General features: G+C 38.4%; 2 protein-coding genes across 3 annotated transcripts in view; one reads left to right on the forward strand and one right to left on the reverse strand.

Annotated features, from left to right (window-relative positions):
* Positions 1-19294, forward strand: part of LOC138307150 (arrestin domain-containing protein 2-like) — a 176392-nt gene that overhangs the window by 25764 nt on the left and 131334 nt on the right. The gene's annotated exons all lie outside the window — the stretch shown is intronic.
* LOC138311214 (uncharacterized) lies at positions 14354-15220 on the reverse strand. The gene has a single exon (XM_069252717.1). The coding sequence runs from the start codon at positions 15218-15220 to the stop codon at positions 14354-14356; it is 867 nt and encodes a 288-aa protein (XP_069108818.1).

Below are 19294 nucleotides of genomic sequence, written 5' to 3' on the forward strand. Positions count from 1 at the left end.
ATGATGATCAGATGAATAAAGCACTTTCCAATTCTAATCTGATATAGTTGTATGATGATCAGATGAATAAAGCACTTTCCAATTCTAATCTGATATAGTTGTATGATGATCAGATGAATAAAGCACTTTCCAATTCTAATCTGCAAATTCTGCCTTCATTAATGTGTTCTATGTATGGATTTAATTTTGCTTCAAAATTTTATGGAATTAACTTACAATAAAAACTCATAAAACTGGATAAAGATCTCCAGGGAAATTAATTGGTTAATTACTGATAATCACAGAACTGTTTCAGTATAAACTTTCACAGAATTTACTAAATGGTACAAACTAACTGCAGAATTTCCCAAGTAATTACTGTACGTACAGTGTAACTACTGTACATACAGTGTAACTACTGTACATACAGTGTAACTACTTTACATACAGTGTAACTACTGTACATACAGTGTAACTACAAAAAATGTATACTGTAACTACAGTGTAATACTGTACATACATGTACATACATATGTAACTACTGTACATACAGTGTAACTACTGTACATACAGTGTAACTACTGTACATACAGTGTAACTACTGTACATACAGTGTAACTACTTTACATACAGTGTAACTACTGTACATACAGTGTAACTACTACTTACATACAGTGTAACTACAAAAAGTAATTACTGTACATACAGTGTAATTACTTTACATACAGTGTAACTACTGTACATACAGTGTAACTACAAAAAGTAATTACTGTACATACAGTGTAATTACTGTACATACAGTGTAACTACTGTACATACAGTGTAACTACTTTACATACAGTGTAACTACTGTACGTACAGTGTAACTACTGTAGGTACAGTGTAACTACTGTACATACAGTGTAACTACTTTACATACAGTGTAACTACAAAAAGTAATTACTGTACATACAGTGTAATTACTGTACATACAGTGTAACTACTGTACGTACAGTGTAACTACTGTATGTACAGTGTAACTACTGTACATACAGTGTAACTACTTTACATACAGTGTAACTACAAAAAGTAATTACTGTACATACAGTGTAATTACTGTACAAACAGAGTAACTACTGTACATACAGTGTAAATACTGTACATACAGTGTAATTAATGTACCTACAGTGTTATTACTGTATGTACAGTGTAACTACTGTGCATACAGTGTAACTACTTTACATACAGTGTAACTACAAAAAGTAATTACTGTACATACAGTGTAATTACTGTAAAACAGAGTAACTACTGTACATACAGTGTAACTACTGTACATACAGTGTAACTACTGTGCATACAGTGTAACTACTATACATACAATGTTACTACTGTACATACAGTGTAACTACAAAAATGTAATTACTGTACGTACAGTGTAATTACTGTACATACAGTGGAATTACTTACATACCGTGTAATTACTGTACATACAGTGTGATTACTGTACATACAGTGTGATTACTGTACATAGTGTAACTACTGTACATACAGTGTAACTACTGTACGTACAGTGTAACTACTGTACATACCGTGTAATTACTGTACATACAGTGTGATTACTGTACATAGTGTAACTACTGTACATACAGTGTAATTACTGTACATACAGTGTTACTACTGTACATACCGTGTAATTACTGTACATACAGTGTGATTACTGGACATAGGGTTACTACTGTACATACCGTGTAATTACTGTAATTACTGTACATACCGTGTAATTACTGTACATACAGTGTGATTACTGTACATAGTGTAACTACTGTACATACAGTGTAATTACTGTACGTACAGTGTAACTACTGTACATACAGTGTAATTACTGTACATACAGTGTAATTAATGTACCTACAGTGTTATTACTGTATGTACAGTGTAACTACTGTAAGTACAGTGTAACTACTGTACATACAGTGTAACTACTGTACGTACAGTGTTACTACTGTACATACCGTGTAATTACTGTACATACAGTGTGATTACTGGACATAGTGTTAATACTGTACATACAGTGTAATTACTGTATATACAGTGTAATTATAAAGTGATACTGTCACCTTCTATATCTGGGGAAATTTCACTTTGGTTTTTTAGTAGATTGGCGGACCAGTAAGTTCTGGGTTGTGTGTTCAAGTCGGGCTGACAACACTACTCTCGCCCTGCTACAGGTTCATCACTTTATTGATGTTGTTATGCGATGTAGGTCACTGTGTGACAGGTGAATGTTGATTATTGGGCAATAAAAACACACAGATGTCACATTACATCTAAAAGATAACTGTTTTATGGTTTCAAACTTGCAACATTTGTGTTTACTAGGTTACAAATCATTTATATTCTAGTTTATATTAATGTATAAAGGTTTAAGGTTCACATAAATGTCCGATAACTAATTATAATTCAATAGAAGTATCTAACCTACTGCCTATAGCCAAGCATATCTAAATTAGACTGAAAGTATAATATTATATTGAATGCGTTTAATGTTTATATTTGATGGTAGTTTTCTATTTTTACCACTCTAGTTGCCATAGTTACCATTCAAAATAATGTATGTACATATATACTAATGATACATAACTACATGGCTTTGTTCCTAACAATATAAATCAGATTTAATATTTTCATTAATAAAAGACATTAAAATACATGAAAACAAAGAATATACAAAAATAAACCAAGCAATGTCTTTTTTTGATCTTTTGTTCTCTTTACTGAATATCCTAATGATGATAGATGCATAGTTAACTTTTTAATGAGATTGAATAAGAAAATGTCTTCTAAGGTAAAAACCAGCAAATAGGATTCAGATGCTACAAGTTACTGTCAGTTATACCCAATTATTATGAATGCTGTGATTGACTGTTTTAGGGATGATTTAGTGTGAGGTATTGTGTATAGAGTGTTTTCAGTGGCGGGGAGAATGTTATGGTATGAAAGCTATACACACGATCACGATTTATAATTGATGTATGGGTGCGGAGGTGGCGACCTGGTATTCTGTGTTGATGGACAGTAAGGCTTCCCCTAAACAAATACCTTGTATCTCCACTTGTCCAGGTAATTGGTGGCCAATCACGTCTATCATCAGCCCTAATTAGGGACAGGTGGGTGGGCCGTCCGTTCACAGGGTCAAATGGTGCACATCTCACAGAGATCGGCAGATTGTTTCCCCATCACACAATATTGTTTTTGTTGATTTATTGATAGTTTTGTTTGCTTACATAGGTCTGAAGTAAATAGATTCTATATCTGAGAGCATAGGTTTGTTGTCTTTCTCTCTCGGGCTATCTCGTTATTGTTGTCAAAAATACAATATACATAATTAAGGGTAGAAGCAACATCGTGACTTACAGACTATTGTCCAAAATAGTTCCATTCATATTGTAGATAATCCCACCATTTCACTGTGATGAGAAGGTGAATTATCCGCCACCTACGTTAACACTATTGACCCCCCCCCCCCCCCTGTAATTACGAGTACCACATATAAAATCATCTAGCCTCCTGCAGAACTATTAAATGACCATACATTCTCTCCACTGTCACACCCCTATACTGGTCATTGTTAAGAGGATCAACCCTTGGGTAAGAATTCATTTTGGATGATCTGGTGTGTAAGAAGCAACTGTTGCTTTTCTCCTCTATCCAGATTATATTTGTTTCCTATAATGTTGCCTGTCTTTACTTATAACAAGTATCATATAGCTCCTTAATATGTCTCTAGCATGGCAAGTTTGGTGGGTTCATCAGCTTATAAGTAATGTCCAATTAACAGCACAAGTAATTTAAAGGCTTCTCTGTATGAAATATTTGTGTCCTATGCTTGTTATTGATTTTTGGGAGAATGTGGTAAACCCTAACCTATTGTGGGATAATGTGGTAAACCCTAACCTATTGTGGGATAATGTGGTAAACCCTAACCTATTGTGGGAGAATGTGGTAAACCCTAACCTATTGTGGGAGAATGTGGTAAACCCTAACCTATTGTTGGAGAATGTGGTAAACCCTTACCTATTGTAGGAGAATGTGGTAAACCCTAACCTATTGTGGGATAATGTGGTAAACCCTAACCTATTGTGGGATAATGTGGTAAACCCTAACCTATTGTGGGAGAATGTGGTAAACCCTAACCTATTGTGGGAGAATGTGGTAAACCCTAACCTATTGTTGGAGAATGTGGTAAACCCTTACCTATTGTAGGAGAATGTGGTAAACCCTAACCTATTGTGGGATAATGTGGTAAACCCTAACCTATTGTAGGAGAATGTGGTAAACCCTTACCTATTGTGGGAGAATGTGGTAAACCCTAACCTATTGTGGGAGAATGTGGTAATTCCTTACCTATTGTGGGAGATTGTGGTAAACCCTAACCTATTGTGGGAGAATGTGGTAAACCCTAACCTATTGTGGGAGAATGTGGTAAACCCTAACCTATTGTAGGAGAATGTGGTAAACCCTAACCTATTGTGGGAGAATGTGGTAAATCATTACCTATTGTGGGAGAATGTGGTAAACCCTAACCTATTTTTGGAGAATGTGGCAAACCCTAACCTATTGTAGGAGAATGGTAAACCCTAACCTATTGTGGGAGAATGTGGTAAACCCTTACCTATTTTGGGAGATTGTGGTAAACCCTAACCTATTGTGGGAGAATGTGGTAAACCCTAACCTATTGTGGGAGAATGTGGTAAACCCTAACCTATTGTAGGAGAATGTGGTAAACCCTAACCTATTGTGGGAGAATGTGGTAAATCATTACCTATTGTGGGAGAATGTGGTAAACCCTAACCTATTTTTGGAGAATGTGGCAAACCCTAACCTATTGTAGGAGAATGGTAAACCCTAACCTATTGTGGGAGAATGTGGTAAACCCTTACCTATTTTGGGAGATTGTGGTAAACCCTAACCTATTGTGGGAGAATGTGGTAAACCCTAACCTATTGTGGGAGAATGTGGTAAACCCTAACCTATTGTAGGAGAATGTGGTAAACCCTAACCTATTGTGGGAGAATGTGGTAAATCATTACCTATTGTGGGAGAATGTGGTAAACCCTTACCTATTTTTGGAGAATGTGGTAAACCCTAACCTATTGAAGGAGAATGTGGTAAACCTTACTTATTGTGGGAGAATGTGGTAAACCCTAACCTATTGTGGGAGAATGTGGTAAATTCTTACCTATTTTGGGAGAATGTGGTAAATTCTTACCTATTGTGGGAAAATGTGGTAAACCCGTACCTATTGTTGGAGAATGTGGTAAACCCTAACCTATTTTGGAAGAATGTGGTAAACCCTAACCAATTTTGGGAGAATGTGGTAAACCCTAACCTATTGTGGGAGAATGTGGTAAACCCTAACCTATTGTGGGAGAATGTGGTAAACCCTAACCTATTATGGGAGAATGTGGTATACCCTAACCTATTGTGGGAGAATGTGATAAACCCTTACCTATTGTGGGAGAATGTGGTAAACCCTTACCTATTTTTGGAGAATGTGGTAAACCCTTACCTATTTTTGGAGAATGTGGTAAACCCCTACCTATTTTGGAAGAATGTGGTAAACCCTAACCAATTTTGGGAGAATGTGGTAAACCCTAACCTATTGTGGGAGAATGTGGTAAACCCTAACCTATTGTGGGAGATTGTGGTAAACCCTAACCTATTGTGGGAGAATGTGGTAAACCCTTACCTATTGTGGGAGATTGTGGTAAACCCTAACCTATTGTGGGAGAATGTGGTAAATCCTAACCTATTGTGGGAGAATGTGGTAAACCCTAACCTATTGTGGGAGAATGTGATAAACCCTAACCTATTATGGGAGAATGTGGTAAATCCTAACCTATTGTGGGAGAATGTGTTAAACCCTAACCTATTGTGGGAGAATGTGGTAAACCCTAACCTATTGTGGGAGAATGTGATAAACCCTAACCTATTGTGGGAGAATGTGGTAAACCCTTACCTATTGTGGGAGAATGTGGTAAACCCTAACCTATTTTGGGAGAATGTGGTAAACCCTTACCTATTTTTGGAGAATGTGGTAAACCCCTACCTATTTTGCAGTGATACAGTGGAACCTCCCGAAACCGATCATGGTCGGTGCACATAATTTCGGCCGGTTTAGAGAGGGTTCGGTTTAGAGAAGTGAACCGAATACCGATCATTACGATCCGGATTTAATCGATCGGAAGTCGTTTTTTACACTAGTGTACCGCATGTATGCCTAGTGTTCGTAAAAACCGACCGATATTGATTGTTAATGTGAATGTTATCACAAAGGAGAGAATCATACGTTTTAAAGGAATGGATTACAACAATCTTGATTTTGTTACCGCTTATAAACGTAGTTTAGTTAGTTAGTTGCGTGAATGTTCTTGTGGATGTTCTCGTCTGCACTAACCTACATACGGCCGATCGCTTCCGGTTACGTCAAGAATCAAATTATATGGTCTAATTACACGATGATCAGTCGATGCAGGTCATTATATGACATAGTCATTTTCTAAAACAATACATGGCTTCGGCTTCTTCATACAGATAATTTACGACATATGTAAATAAAAAAAACCCGTGTGATTTGAATACGAAACTATCTCTTTATTACTAGCTCTGCTTGTTTTCATACCGTAAACAAACCGCGTGCACGTGGTAGACTTTCGTTAAATATCTAAACAATAGACATGATTAAATAATTTCACCACTATCTCGGGTATAATTACCGTGTACCTATAGCCTACACATCTGTATACATGCCCCAGGACATGGCATGCGACAACTATGGTACAGGTACGTGTGTATTTCACGGTCGGTTGATCAGACCTCAATATGCAATCTATCGGTGTCGCTCAGGTAAGGCCGGTTTTCAGAAGTGTATTTTAGTTACATTTGACTATTCCGATCTCAAAATCGGTCCGGTATTCGGAATTGGGAGGGATCGGTTTTGGGAAGTTTTATATACTATTAATAAAGAGGAATTCATTCCGTACATGACATCCATGTTCGGTTTCTAGAGGTGATCGGTTTTGAGAAGGTTCGGTTTCGGGAGGTTACGCTGTATATTATTATACAATGTCACCAAAGATACTTGTACTTCTTTATTACATTTGCAGATTAAAATTTCCACCCAAAAAAGTTCCTGGTAACTAATACCTTATTCTAGATTTGGTAATAGCATTCAATGTACTATATTGTGGTGTTTTGTGTAGGTCGCCAGATTCTCTCTAAAATAACAAAGTGTAACATAATTGTTTATGTCGACAGGTTCTCTCTAAAAGGAGAAAGTGTAACAGGTTTAGGTTGACAGGTTCTCATTTAAACAAGAAAGTGTAACAGGTTTAGGTTGACAGGTTCCCTCTAAATAAGAAAATATAACAGGTTTAGGTCAACAGGCTCCCTCTAAAAAAAGAAATTGTAACAGAATTAAATCAATTTCTCTCTAAAATAAGAAAGTGTAACAGAATTAAATCGATTCTCTCTAAAATAAGAAAGTGTAACAGGTTTAAATCAATTTCTCTCTAAAATAAGAAAGTGTTACAGGTTTAGGTTGACAGGTTCCCTCTAAATAAGAAAGTGTAACAGGTTAAGGTCGACAGGTTTAAGTCAATATCTCTTTAAAACAAGAAAGTGTAACAGGTTTAAGTAAATTTCTCTTTAAAATAAGAAAGGGTAACAGGTTTAGGTCGACAGGCTCCATCTAAAATAAGAAAGTGTAACAGGGTTAAATCAATTTCTCTCTCAAATAAGAAAGTGTTACAGGTTTAAATCAATTTCTCTCTAAAATAAGAAAGTGTAACAGGTTTAGGTCGACAGGCTCCCTCTAAAATAAGAAAGTGGAACAGGATTAAATCAATTTCTCTCTAAAATAAGAAAGTGTAACAGGTTTAGGTCGACAGGTTCCCTCTAAAATAAGAAAGTGTAACAGGATTAAATCAATTTCTCTCTAAAATAAGAAAGTGTAACAGGATTAAATCAATTTCTCTCTAAAATAAGAAAGTGTAACAGGATTAAATCAATTTCCCTCTAAAATAAGAAAGTGTAACAGGGTTAAGTCAATTTCTCTTTAAAATAAGAAAGTGTTACAGGTTTAAATCAATTTCTCTCTAAAATAAGAAAGTGTAACAGGTTTAGGTCGACAGGCTCCCTCTAAAATAAGAAAGTGTAACAGAATTAAATCAATTTCTCTCTCAAATAAGAAAGTGTTACAGGTTTAAATCAATTTCTCTCTAAAATAAGAAAGTGTAACAGGTTTAGGTCGACAGGCTCCCTCTAAAATAAGAAAGTGGAACAGGATTAAATCAATTTCTCTCTAAAATAAGAAAGTGTAACAGGTTTAGGTCGACAGGCTCCCTCTAAAATAAGAAAGTGTAACAGAATTAAATCAATTTCTCTCTCAAATAAGAAAGTGTTACAGGTTTAAATCAATTTCTCTCTAAAATAAGAAAGTGTAACAGGTTTAGGTCGACAGGCTCTCTCTAAAATAAGAAAGTGGAACAGGATTAAATCAATTTCTCTCTAAAATAAGAAAGTGTAACAGGTTTAGGTCGACAGGCTCCCTCTAAAATAAGAAAGTGGAACAGGATTAAATCAATTTCTCTCTAAAATAAGAAAGTGTAACAGGTTTAGGTCGACAGGTTCCCTCTAAAATAAGAAAGTGTAACAGGATTAAATCAATTTCTCTCTAAAATAAGAAAGTGTAACAGGATTAAATCAATTTCTCTCTAAAATAAGAAAGTGTAACAGGATTAAATCAATTTCCCTCTAAAATAAGAAAGTGTAACAGGGTTAAGTCAATTTCTCTTTAAAATAAGAAAGTGTTACAGGTTTAAATCAATTTCTCTCTTAAATAAGAAAGTGTAACAGGTTTAGGTCGACAGGCTCCCTCTAAAATAAGAAAGTGTAACAGAATTAAATCAATTTCTCTCTCAAATAAGAAAGTGTTACATGTTTAAATCAATTTCTCTCTAAAATAAGAAAGTGTTACAGGTTTAAATCAATTTCTCTCTAAAATAAGAAAGTGTAACAGGTTTAAGTCAATTTCCCTCTAAAATAAGAAAGTGTAACAGAATTAAATCAATTTCTCTCTAAAATAAGAAAGTGTAACAGGTTTAAATCAATTTCCCTCTAAAATAAGAAAGTGTAACAGGTTTAGGTCGACAGGCTCCCTCTAAAATAAGAAAGTGGAACAGAATTAAATCAATTTCTCTCTAAAATAAGAAAGTGTAACAGGTTTAGGTCGACAGGTTCCCTCTAAAATAAGAAAGTGTAACAGGATTAAATCAATTTCTCTCTAAAATAAGAAAGTGTAACAGGATTAAATCAATTTCTCTCTAAATTAAGAAAGTGTTACAGGATTAAATCAATTTCCCTCTAAAATAAGAAAGTGTAACAGGGTTAAGTCAATTTCTCTTTAAAATAAGAAAGTGTTACAAGTTTAAATCAATTTCTCTCTAAAATAAGAAAGTGTAACAGGTTTAGGTCGACAGGCTCCCTCTAAACTAAGAAAGTGTAACAGAATTAAATCAATTTCTCTCTAAAATAAGAAAGTGTAACAGGTTTAAATCAATTTCCCTCTAAAATAAGAAAGTGTAACAGGTTTAGGTTGACAGATTCTCTCTTAAACAAGAAAGTGTAACAGGTTTAAGTGAATTTCTCTTTAAAATAAGAAAGTGTAACAGGTTTAAATCAATTTCCCTCTAAAATAGGAAAGTGTAACATGTTAAAACCAATTTCTCTCTAAAATAAGTAAGTGTAACAGGTTTAAATCAATTTCTCTCTAAAATAAGAAAGTGTAACAGGTTTAAATCAATTTCTCTCTAAAATAAGAAAGTGTAACAGGTTTAGGTCGACAGGTTCTCTAAAATAAGAAAGTGTAACAGGTTTAAATCAATTTCTGTCTAAAATAAGAAAGTGTTACAGGTTTTGGTAGACAGGTTCTCTAAAATAAGAAAGTGTAACACTCAAACATCAGCACCATTTACGTTATACATAATGGTGATTGTGTGTTGGCACTTCTGTAAATGTTCCTCTTACTTCTAAATCATTAGTAGTCCAATGTAACAAGTGATATAAAGTTATCCAGACCTCTAACGACCACAATGCTCGTTCTTTAACAGTTCATTTGGCACAATGGTGAATCTGATGGGTCTGTGCAATAAAACACAATGTGATGTGGCAGAATATCTGGCTTCAGGCAGTCACACTAACTTGGTTATTTTATAAGATCAGTGAAAAAATGCATCAAGGAAGATGTTTCATTATTAAATAAAATTGTAATTCCATTTCTATGGGCAGTAGTTTTATAGTTTTGTAGAGAAGACTACATTAAGGTAAATCAGATAGTACATGTGTGATTATGTTTACTGTTCTTGTAGCACTATAAACAAGATGCAGTTTTTAGCTCACCTGGTCCGAAGGACCAAGGTGAGCTTATGCCATACCGTGGCGTCCGGCGTCCGTCGTCCGTCGTCCGTCGTCCGTCGTCCGTCCGTCCGTCCGTCCGTCCGTCAACAATCGACTTCTTCTCCATAACCGCTGGTCGGATTTCAACAAAACTTGACTGGTAGCATCCTTATGGGTTACTAACTGAAAATTGTACAAATGATAGGGCTGACCCCCCAGGGGCCTGAGGGGCGGGGCCAAAAGGGGTCAATTTGGCTATTTCCATATAAACGACTTCTTCTCTGAAACCAAGCATGGGATAGCACCCATAATGCAATGGTAGCATCCTTATAGGGTGGGGATTCAAAATTGTACAAATGATGGGGCTGACCCCCCAGGGGCCTGAGGGGCGGGGCCAAAAGGGGTCAATTTGGCTATTTCCATATAAACGACTTCTTCTCTGAAACCAAGCATGGGATAGCATCCATAATGCAATGGTAGCATCCTTATAGGGTGGGGATTCAAAATTGTACAAATGATGGGGCTGACCCCCGGGGGGCCTGAGGGGCGGGGTCAAATGGGGTCAATTTGGCTATTTCCATATAAACGACTTCTTCTCTGAAATTAAGCATGAGATAGCACTCATAATGCAATGGTAGTATCGTTATAGGGTGGGGATTAAAAATTGTACAAATGATGTGGCTGACCCCCCGGGGGCCTGAGGGGCGGGGTCAAAAGGGGTCAATTTGGCTATTTCCATATAAACGACTTCTTCTCTGAAACCAAGCATGGGATAGCACCCATAATGCAATGGTAGCATCCTTATAGGGTGGGGATTCAAAATTGTACAAATGATGGGGCTGACCCCCCGGGGGCCTGAGGGGCGGGGTCAAATGGGGTCAATTTGGCTATTTCCATATAAACGACTTCTTCTCTGAAACTAAGCATGAGATAGCACTCATAATGCAATGGTAGTATCTTTATAGGTTGGGGATTCAAAATTGTACAAATGATGTGGCTGACCCCCGGGGGGCCTGAGGGGCGGGGTCAAAAGGGGCCAATTTGGCTATTTTCATATAAACAACTTCTTCTCTGAAACTAAGCATGGTATAGCACCCATAATGCAATGGTGGCATCTTTATAGGGTGGGGATTCAAAATTGTGCAAATGATGGGGCTGACCCCCAGGGGGCCTGAGGGGCGGGGTCGAAAGTGGCCAATTTGGCTATTTCCATTTAAACGACTTCTTCTCTGAAACTAAGCACGGTATAGCATCCATAATACAATGGTAGTATCCTTATAGTGTGGGGATTCAAAATTGTGCAAATGATAGGGCTGACCCCCGGGGGGCCTGAGGGGCGGGGTCAAAAGTGGTCAATTTCCATATATATATGACTTTTTCTCTGCAACTTAACATGGGATTACGCTCATAATGCAATGGTTACATCTTTATAGGGTTTGGATTCAAAATTTTGCAAATGATGGGGCTGACCCCCCGGGGGCCTGAAGGGTGGGGTCAAAAGGGGTCAATTTAGCTATTTCCATATAAACGACTTCTTCTCTGCAACTAAGAATGGAAGAGCACTTATAGTGCAATGGTAGCATCCTTATAGGGTTGGGATTTGAAATTGTACAAATGATAGGGCTGACCCCCGGGGCCTTAGACGGCAATAGATGCGAGGTCAAAAGGTCAATTAGGCTACTATTTTCATATAAATTACTTTGTCTCTGAACCTATGTATTGGATAGCATATTTGTATGGTATCAATAGCATCATTGTATGGTTGTGATTCAAAATTAAACTTTGGGAGTCAATTTTGCTTATTTTTCTAATTGTCAGAGTCTTGTGATAATTACTAACAAAAAACCAGGTGAGCGATACAGGCCCTCTGGGCCTCTTGTTTTAATTGGATACACTATATATTGGGTCCATGGTTCACCATGACTATTACATCCACTTAAGTTATGTTATATAATAGTGAGTTGTGGTGGCCAAGTGGTTAAAGTGTCTAGCATTTTATCAATGCTTGCTGTCCACAGTGGAGTTATGTGTGATTATTTGTTTATTACTATATCTACATGTACGGTATATGGGTTTTGCCCCTTCTTAATAGCTAACACTATAGACTTTTTTCTTGTGTTCATACCTAGAATTTTGGTCCTATGTTTCCTGTTTTTAAAAGATCCATTGTTTACATCTCTGGAGTTAAGGCCCCTTGTTCCTTGTGCTGACATACTGGTATATCCTTGTGTAGCTATATTCAGAGTTAAGGCCCCTTGTTCCTTGTGCTAGCATACTGGTATATCCTTGTGTAGCTATATTCAGAGTTAAGGCCCCTTGTTCCTTGTGCTAGCATACTGGTATATCCTTGTGTAGCTATATACAGAGTTAAGGCCCCTTGTTCCTTTTTCTGACATACTGGTATATCCTTGTGTTGCTATATTCAGAGTTAATGCCCCTTGTTTCTTGTGCTGACATACTGGTATATCCTTGTGTAGCTATATTCAGAGTTAAGGCCTTTTGTTGCTTGTGTTGACATACTGGTATAGCCTTGTGTTTCTATATTCAGAGTTAAGGCTCCTTGTTCCTTTTTAGCCCACCATCATCAGATGGTGGGCTATTCAAATTGCTTTTTGTCCGTGGTCCATGGTCTGTCCTTCCGTCCGTCCGTCCGTTAACAATTCTTGTTATCGCTATTTCTCAGAAAGTACTGAAGGGATCTGTCTCACATTTCATATGTAGGTTCCCCTAGGGCCCAAGTTGTGCATATTGCATTTTGGAGCAAACGGTCAACAAAATGGCCGCCAGGCAGCCATCTTGGATTTTGATACTTAAAGTTTGTTATCGCTATTTCTCAGAAAGTACTGAAGGGATCTGTCTCAAATTTCATATGTAGGTTCCCCTAGGCCCCTTGTTGTGCATATTGCATTTTGGGACCAATCGGTCAACAAGATGGCCGCCAGGCAGCCATCTTGGATTTTGATAGTTAAAGATTGTTATCGCTATTTCTCACAAAGTACTGAAGGGATCTTTCTCAAATTTCATATGTAGGTTCCCCTAGGGCTCTAGTTGTGCATAATGCGTTTTTGGATCGATCGGTCAACAAAATGGCCACCAGACTGCCATCTTGGATTTTGATAGTTAAAGTTTGTTATCGCTATTTCTCAGAAAGTATTGAATGAATCTGTCTCAAATTTCATATATAGGTTCCCCTAGGGCTGTAGTTGTGCATAATTCGTTTTTGGATCGATCGGTCAACAAAATGGCCGCCAGGCAGCCATCTTGGATTTTGATAGTTAAAGATTGTTATCGCTATTTCTCACAAAGTACTGAAGGGATCTTTCTCAAAGTTCAAATGTAGGTTCCCCTAGGGCTCTAGTTGTGCATAATGCGTTTTTGGATCGATCGGTCAACAAAATGGCCGCCAGGCTGCCATCTTGGATTTTGATAGTTAAAGTTTGTTATCGCTATTTCTCAGAAAGTATTGAATGAATCTGTCTCAAATTTCATATATAGGTGCCCCTAGGGCCCTAGTTGTGCTTATTTCGATTTGGGACCGATCGATCAACAAGATGGCCGCCAAGGAGCCATCTTGGATTTTGATAGTTGAAGTTTGTTACTGCTATTTCTCAGAAAGTACTGAAGCGATCTGTCTCAAATTTTATATGTAGTATGTTTGCAAAAGTTTGAAAAGCAGAGAAAAGAATCCTCTTTCCATTGTCAGACATAGATCCTTCTTTGGTGGGTGCCAAGATCCCTCTGGGATCTCTTGTTCTGAATACTGGTATATCTTTGTGTTGCTATATTCAGAGTTAAGACACTTTGTTCCTTGTGTTGACATTTAATTGATTTAATTGAAGTTAATGGACGTAGGCTAGAAGCCTCTATGTCAAAAAATCAAAATATACATTACAATTATGTCAATGGTACAAGTATTTGTTAACTCATATATATACATATATCAATAATTATTATAAATGTTGTCCTTTAAGTGGTTATCTAAGAGGATTTCGAAGTCTTTTGTGGTTTCAGCGTTCACGACTATTTCTGGTAAATTGTCCCAACTATCCACTACTCTGAAGGTAAACGAATTTCTCCTCAGTTCAGTACAGCAACGTTGTTTATACAACTTAAATTTATGCCGTCGAGTTCTTTCGTTTTTATCAAACACAAACAGCTCGGAAGTGACTTTTTCATCAAACTTTTTCTTTACTATTTTGAAAACGTTTATTAGATCACCTCGAAACCTCCGATGTTTAATTGTTGGTAATTTCAGTTTAGCTAAGCGCTCTTCGTATGTGAGATCCTTAAGTCCGGGTAGAAGTTTTGTAGCTCTTCTTTGTACATTCTCCAGCGTCTGGATATCCATAAGTTTGTATGGGCTCCATGCACTGGCCGCATACTCGAGATGCGGTCTCACGAGCGCCTTGAATAATTGCTTGAACATCGGTTCATCCAAAAAAGTGAATGCTCTTCTTATGATTCCGAGTACAGAATTAGCTTTGTTTATTGAATTTTGGATGTGAGTTCGGAAGTCCAAATTAGTGTCCACAGTGACTCCTAAATCTTTCTCGTTGGTGATTTTCTCCAGAACCACGTCCCCAGTTTGGTTTGCGAGTCGATATGTTCTATTGTTAGGTGATCCCTTGACCTGAAGTACCTTACATTTGTTCGGATGAAACTTTAGTAGCCAATCATCTGACCATTTTTGGAGATTATTTAAATCTTTTTGCAAGATTTCCTGATCCTCGTCCGTGTTCATCTTCCGGTATAATTTTGTTTCTTGTCCTTCGGAGTTCCCATTTGACCTGATTTCTGCGTTTAGCATACTCCTTATATCTATCTTGTGATTTAGTTTCTATAAATCTCGTCCATGCACGAGGTTTCTTTTTTTCCGAAGATCTCCACTTAAGGCTACGCCGTTTTTAGTGTGCGCTCCATAATTTCTCTTTTGTGGGATATGTTTTTCCGCAAACGTGTTGAATATCTTTAGAAACGTATCATAGGCCTCTTCAGTATTTAGATCGGACAAAGTTTCAATCCAATTTATTTCCTGCAGATCCCGTTTCATATTATTGTAGTTTCCTTTGCGGTATTTGTAACCTGTCTGAAAATTTGTATGTTCTCCTTTACGAAACACGTGTTCAAAATATAGAAGAAGATGATCACTGTTGCCTATAGGGCTATTGTAACTAATATCACTCACTGATTCTTCATCGCTACTCAAAATTAAGTCGAGGATATTCGCCTCGTTTCCCGTTCGAACTCGCGTACATTCAGTTGAATTCAGTTGAATTGAGGAAATTATCTCTCAGAAGTTCTATAAAATTTTCTCCACGTGTATCTCCCTGTGAAATCCATGTGTTCCAGTCTATATTAGGATAATTGAAGTCACCGAAAATTAGCAATCTCAAAAGCACTTTATCTGTCGAAACAGTGGTTATTAATTTATGTAGTTCATCATTGTTTTCCTTCTCTGAATTTGGACTTCGATAGACACAGCCAATCAAGACACTTTCCCTATCTGATGATTTTAGTTTTACCCAGACACTCACTTTAAAGGTTGTTTTAACATTAACTTCCACTGGTTTGAGGCCTTCTTTGATGTAAATGCCTATTCCGCGGCGTCGGTTTGGGTCGTGTTCATTGATAAAAAGTTCATATCCCGGGATGTTCAGTTCTGCTTTAGTAGGTAGAAATCTATAATTCTTAGGGTAGATTTCAGTTATACCTATTACATCTATACTCGTTTTTTTCTCTTGAATCCTCAGTTTTAACTCACCCATTTTGTTTAACAGACTGTCTGCATTGGTGTAAAAACAGGTCAGCTTTTCCGATAGGGTTTGACCTGAGTTTTCGTTTTGATTTTCATGATTTTCCGGTTCCAAGGGGGCCCTCTCACGCGGTAAACAAAACCCAAATTTTCTTGTTCGTTTCTGTGCTTTGCTTCTGCCCTTAAGGCTGCCTCTTCCTCTCTTTCTGCTTTCGTCAAATCATTACTAATTAGAATAGATTTGAAATCACTATTTTGTAGGTTTCGGATGTTTTTGAAAAACTGAGCTTTATCGGAATTGCTGCCGAGGCTGATTAAGATGGGTCGTGATTTCTCGTCTTGCTTTTTGCCGAGCCTGATAATCTTAGAAATGTTACTTATTCCTTCAGGTGACACTTTGCACGTTTGCAGTAGCTTTTTAACTGTTTCTTCATCCGCCTGCTTCGTTTCCTCGTTATCCTTTTTTTCGTCGATCCCGAAAACTATAAGGTTTTTAGCTCACCTGGTCCGAAGGACCAAGGTGAGCTTATGCCATACCGTGGCGTCCGGCGTCTGGCGTCCGTCGTCCGTCGTCCGTCGTCCGTCGTCCGTCCGTCCGTCCGTCCATCCGTCCGTCAACAATCGACTTCTTCTCCATAACCGCTGGTCGGATTTCAACAAAATTTGGCTGGTAGCATCCTTATGGGCTACTTACTGAAAATTGTACAAATGATGGGGCTGACCCCCCAGGGGCCTGAGGGGCGGGGCCAAAAGGGGTCAATTTGGCTATTTCCATATAAACGACTTCTTCTCTGAAACCAAGCATGGGATAGCACCCATAATGCAATGGTAGCATCCTTATAGGATGGGGATTCAAAATTGTACAAATGATGGGGCTGACCCCCCGGGGGCCTGAGGGGCGGGGTCAAATGGGGTCCATTTGGCTATTTCCATATAAACGACTTCTTCTCTGAAACCAAGCATGGGATAGCACCCATAATGCAATGGTAGCATCCTTATAGGGTGGGGATTCAAAATTGTACAAATGATGGGGCTGACCCCCCGGGGGCCTGAGGGGCGGGGTCAAATGGGGTCAATTTGGCTATTTCCATATAAACGACTTCTTCTCTGAAACCAAGCATGGGATAGCACCCATAATGCAATGGTAGCATCCTTATAGGGTGGGGATTCAAAATTGTACAAATGATGGGGCTGACCCCCCGGGGGCCTGAGGGGCGGGGTCAAATGGGGTCAATTTGGCTATTTCCATATAAACGACTTCTTCTCTGAAACTAAGCATGAGATAGCACTCATAATGCAATGGTAGTATCTTTATAGGTTGGGGATTCAAAATTGTACAAATGATGTGGCTGACCCCCGGGGGGCCTGAGGGGCGGGGTCAAAAGGGTTCAATTTGGCTATTTCCATATAAACGACTTCTTCTCTGAAACCAAGCATGGGATAGCACCCATAATGCATTGGTAGCATCCTTATAGGGTGGGGATTCAAAATTGTACAAATGATGGGGCTGACCCCCGGGGGCCTGAGGGGCGGGGTCAAATGGGGTCAATTTGGCTATTTCCATATAAACGACTTCTTCTCTGAAACTAAGCATGAGATAGCACTCATAATGCAATGGTAGTATCTTTATAGGTTGGGGATTCAAAATTGTACAAATGATGTGGCTGACCCCCGGGGGGCCTGAGGGCCCCCGGGGGGCCTGAGGGGCGGGGTCAAAAGGGTTCAATTTGGCTATTTCCATATAAACGACTTCTTCTCTGAAACCAAGCATGGGATAGCACCCATAATGCAATGGTAGCATCCTTATAGGATGGGGATTCAAAATTGTACAAATGATGGGGCTGACCCCCAGGGGGCCTGAGGGGCGGGGTCAAAAGGGGCCAATTTGGCTATTTCCATATAAACGACTTCTTCTCTGAAACTAAGCACGTTATAGCACCCATAATACAATGGTAGTATCCTTATAGTGTGGGAATTCAAAATTGTGCAAATGATAGGGCTGACCCCCCGGGGGCCTGAGGGGCGGGGGTCAAAAGTGGTCAATTTCCATATAAATAACTTTTTCTCTGCAACTTAACATGGGATTACGCTCATAATGCAATGGTTACATCCTTATAGGGTTTGAATTCAAAATTTTGCAAATGATGGGGCTGACCCCCCGGGGGCCTGAAGGGTGGGGTCAAAAGGGGTCAATTTAGCTATTTCCATATAAACGACTTCTTCTCTGCAACTAAGAATGGAAGAGCACTTATAATGCAATGGTAGCATCCTTATAGGGTTGGGATTTGAAATTGTACAAATGATAGGGCTGACCCCCGGGGCCTTAGACGGCAATAGATGCGAGGTCAAAAGGTCAATTAGGCCACTATTTTCATTTAAATTACTTTGTCTCTGAACCTATGTATTGGATAGCATATTTGTATGGTATCAATAGCATCATTGTATGGTTGTGATTCAAAATTAAACTTTGGGAGTCAATTTTGCTTATTTTTCTAATTGTCTGAGTCTTGTGATAATTACTAACAAAAAACCAGGTGAGCGATACAGGCCCTCTGGGCCTCTTGTTTTCTCTGCGTTTCTTGTCGTTGATTTCCGATAAAACAGTAGATCTAGATGTAGTTTCTTTGGAATTTGGTGTATCTTTTGGATGACTTACAGACCGTTTTTCCAGTTCTTCTTGGATGATAGATCTGACCTCCTCGGCTCCACACATGGACTTGATGTCATTTTCGAGCTTGACGATCCTGTCAACGTACGCGGCCAAGATCTCCGCACATTTATTTTCCACAATAGCTTCTGTGTGGAGATTTTTCCTTACCGATACACTGCATGGCGTACAGAACCACATACTGTCCGTGTTGTTAAGAAACTCGTACTCCTTATCGTCCTTCCGTAAACAAGCGATGCAAAAACGATCTTTGCACCGCTCACACTCGAGCATCTTTGCGTCGGGATTTCCATTATCCGATTTTGTGCATAGTTTACAGATCCAGATGTCCGAAACAAATGGATTTGAACTGCGTCTGTTCCCTTTTTGTCTCCCGGAATGCGAATCACTCTTCTTGTCGCTTAACGATGATGCGACCTCCTTAGATCCCATGACGGAAGTGGTGAAATGTTCTTCTTCTG

This window comes from Argopecten irradians, chromosome 1 (genome assembly GCF_041381155.1).
Source record: "Argopecten irradians isolate NY chromosome 1, Ai_NY, whole genome shotgun sequence".
NCBI classification, from domain to species: domain Eukaryota; kingdom Metazoa; phylum Mollusca; class Bivalvia; order Pectinida; family Pectinidae; genus Argopecten; species Argopecten irradians.

What these genes read in the sequence shown, in the direction of transcription:
- LOC138311214 (XM_069252717.1), bottom strand. Translation starts at nt 15,220, where the DNA reads ATGCTAAACGCAGAAATCAGGTCAAATGGGAACTCCGAAGGACAAGAA.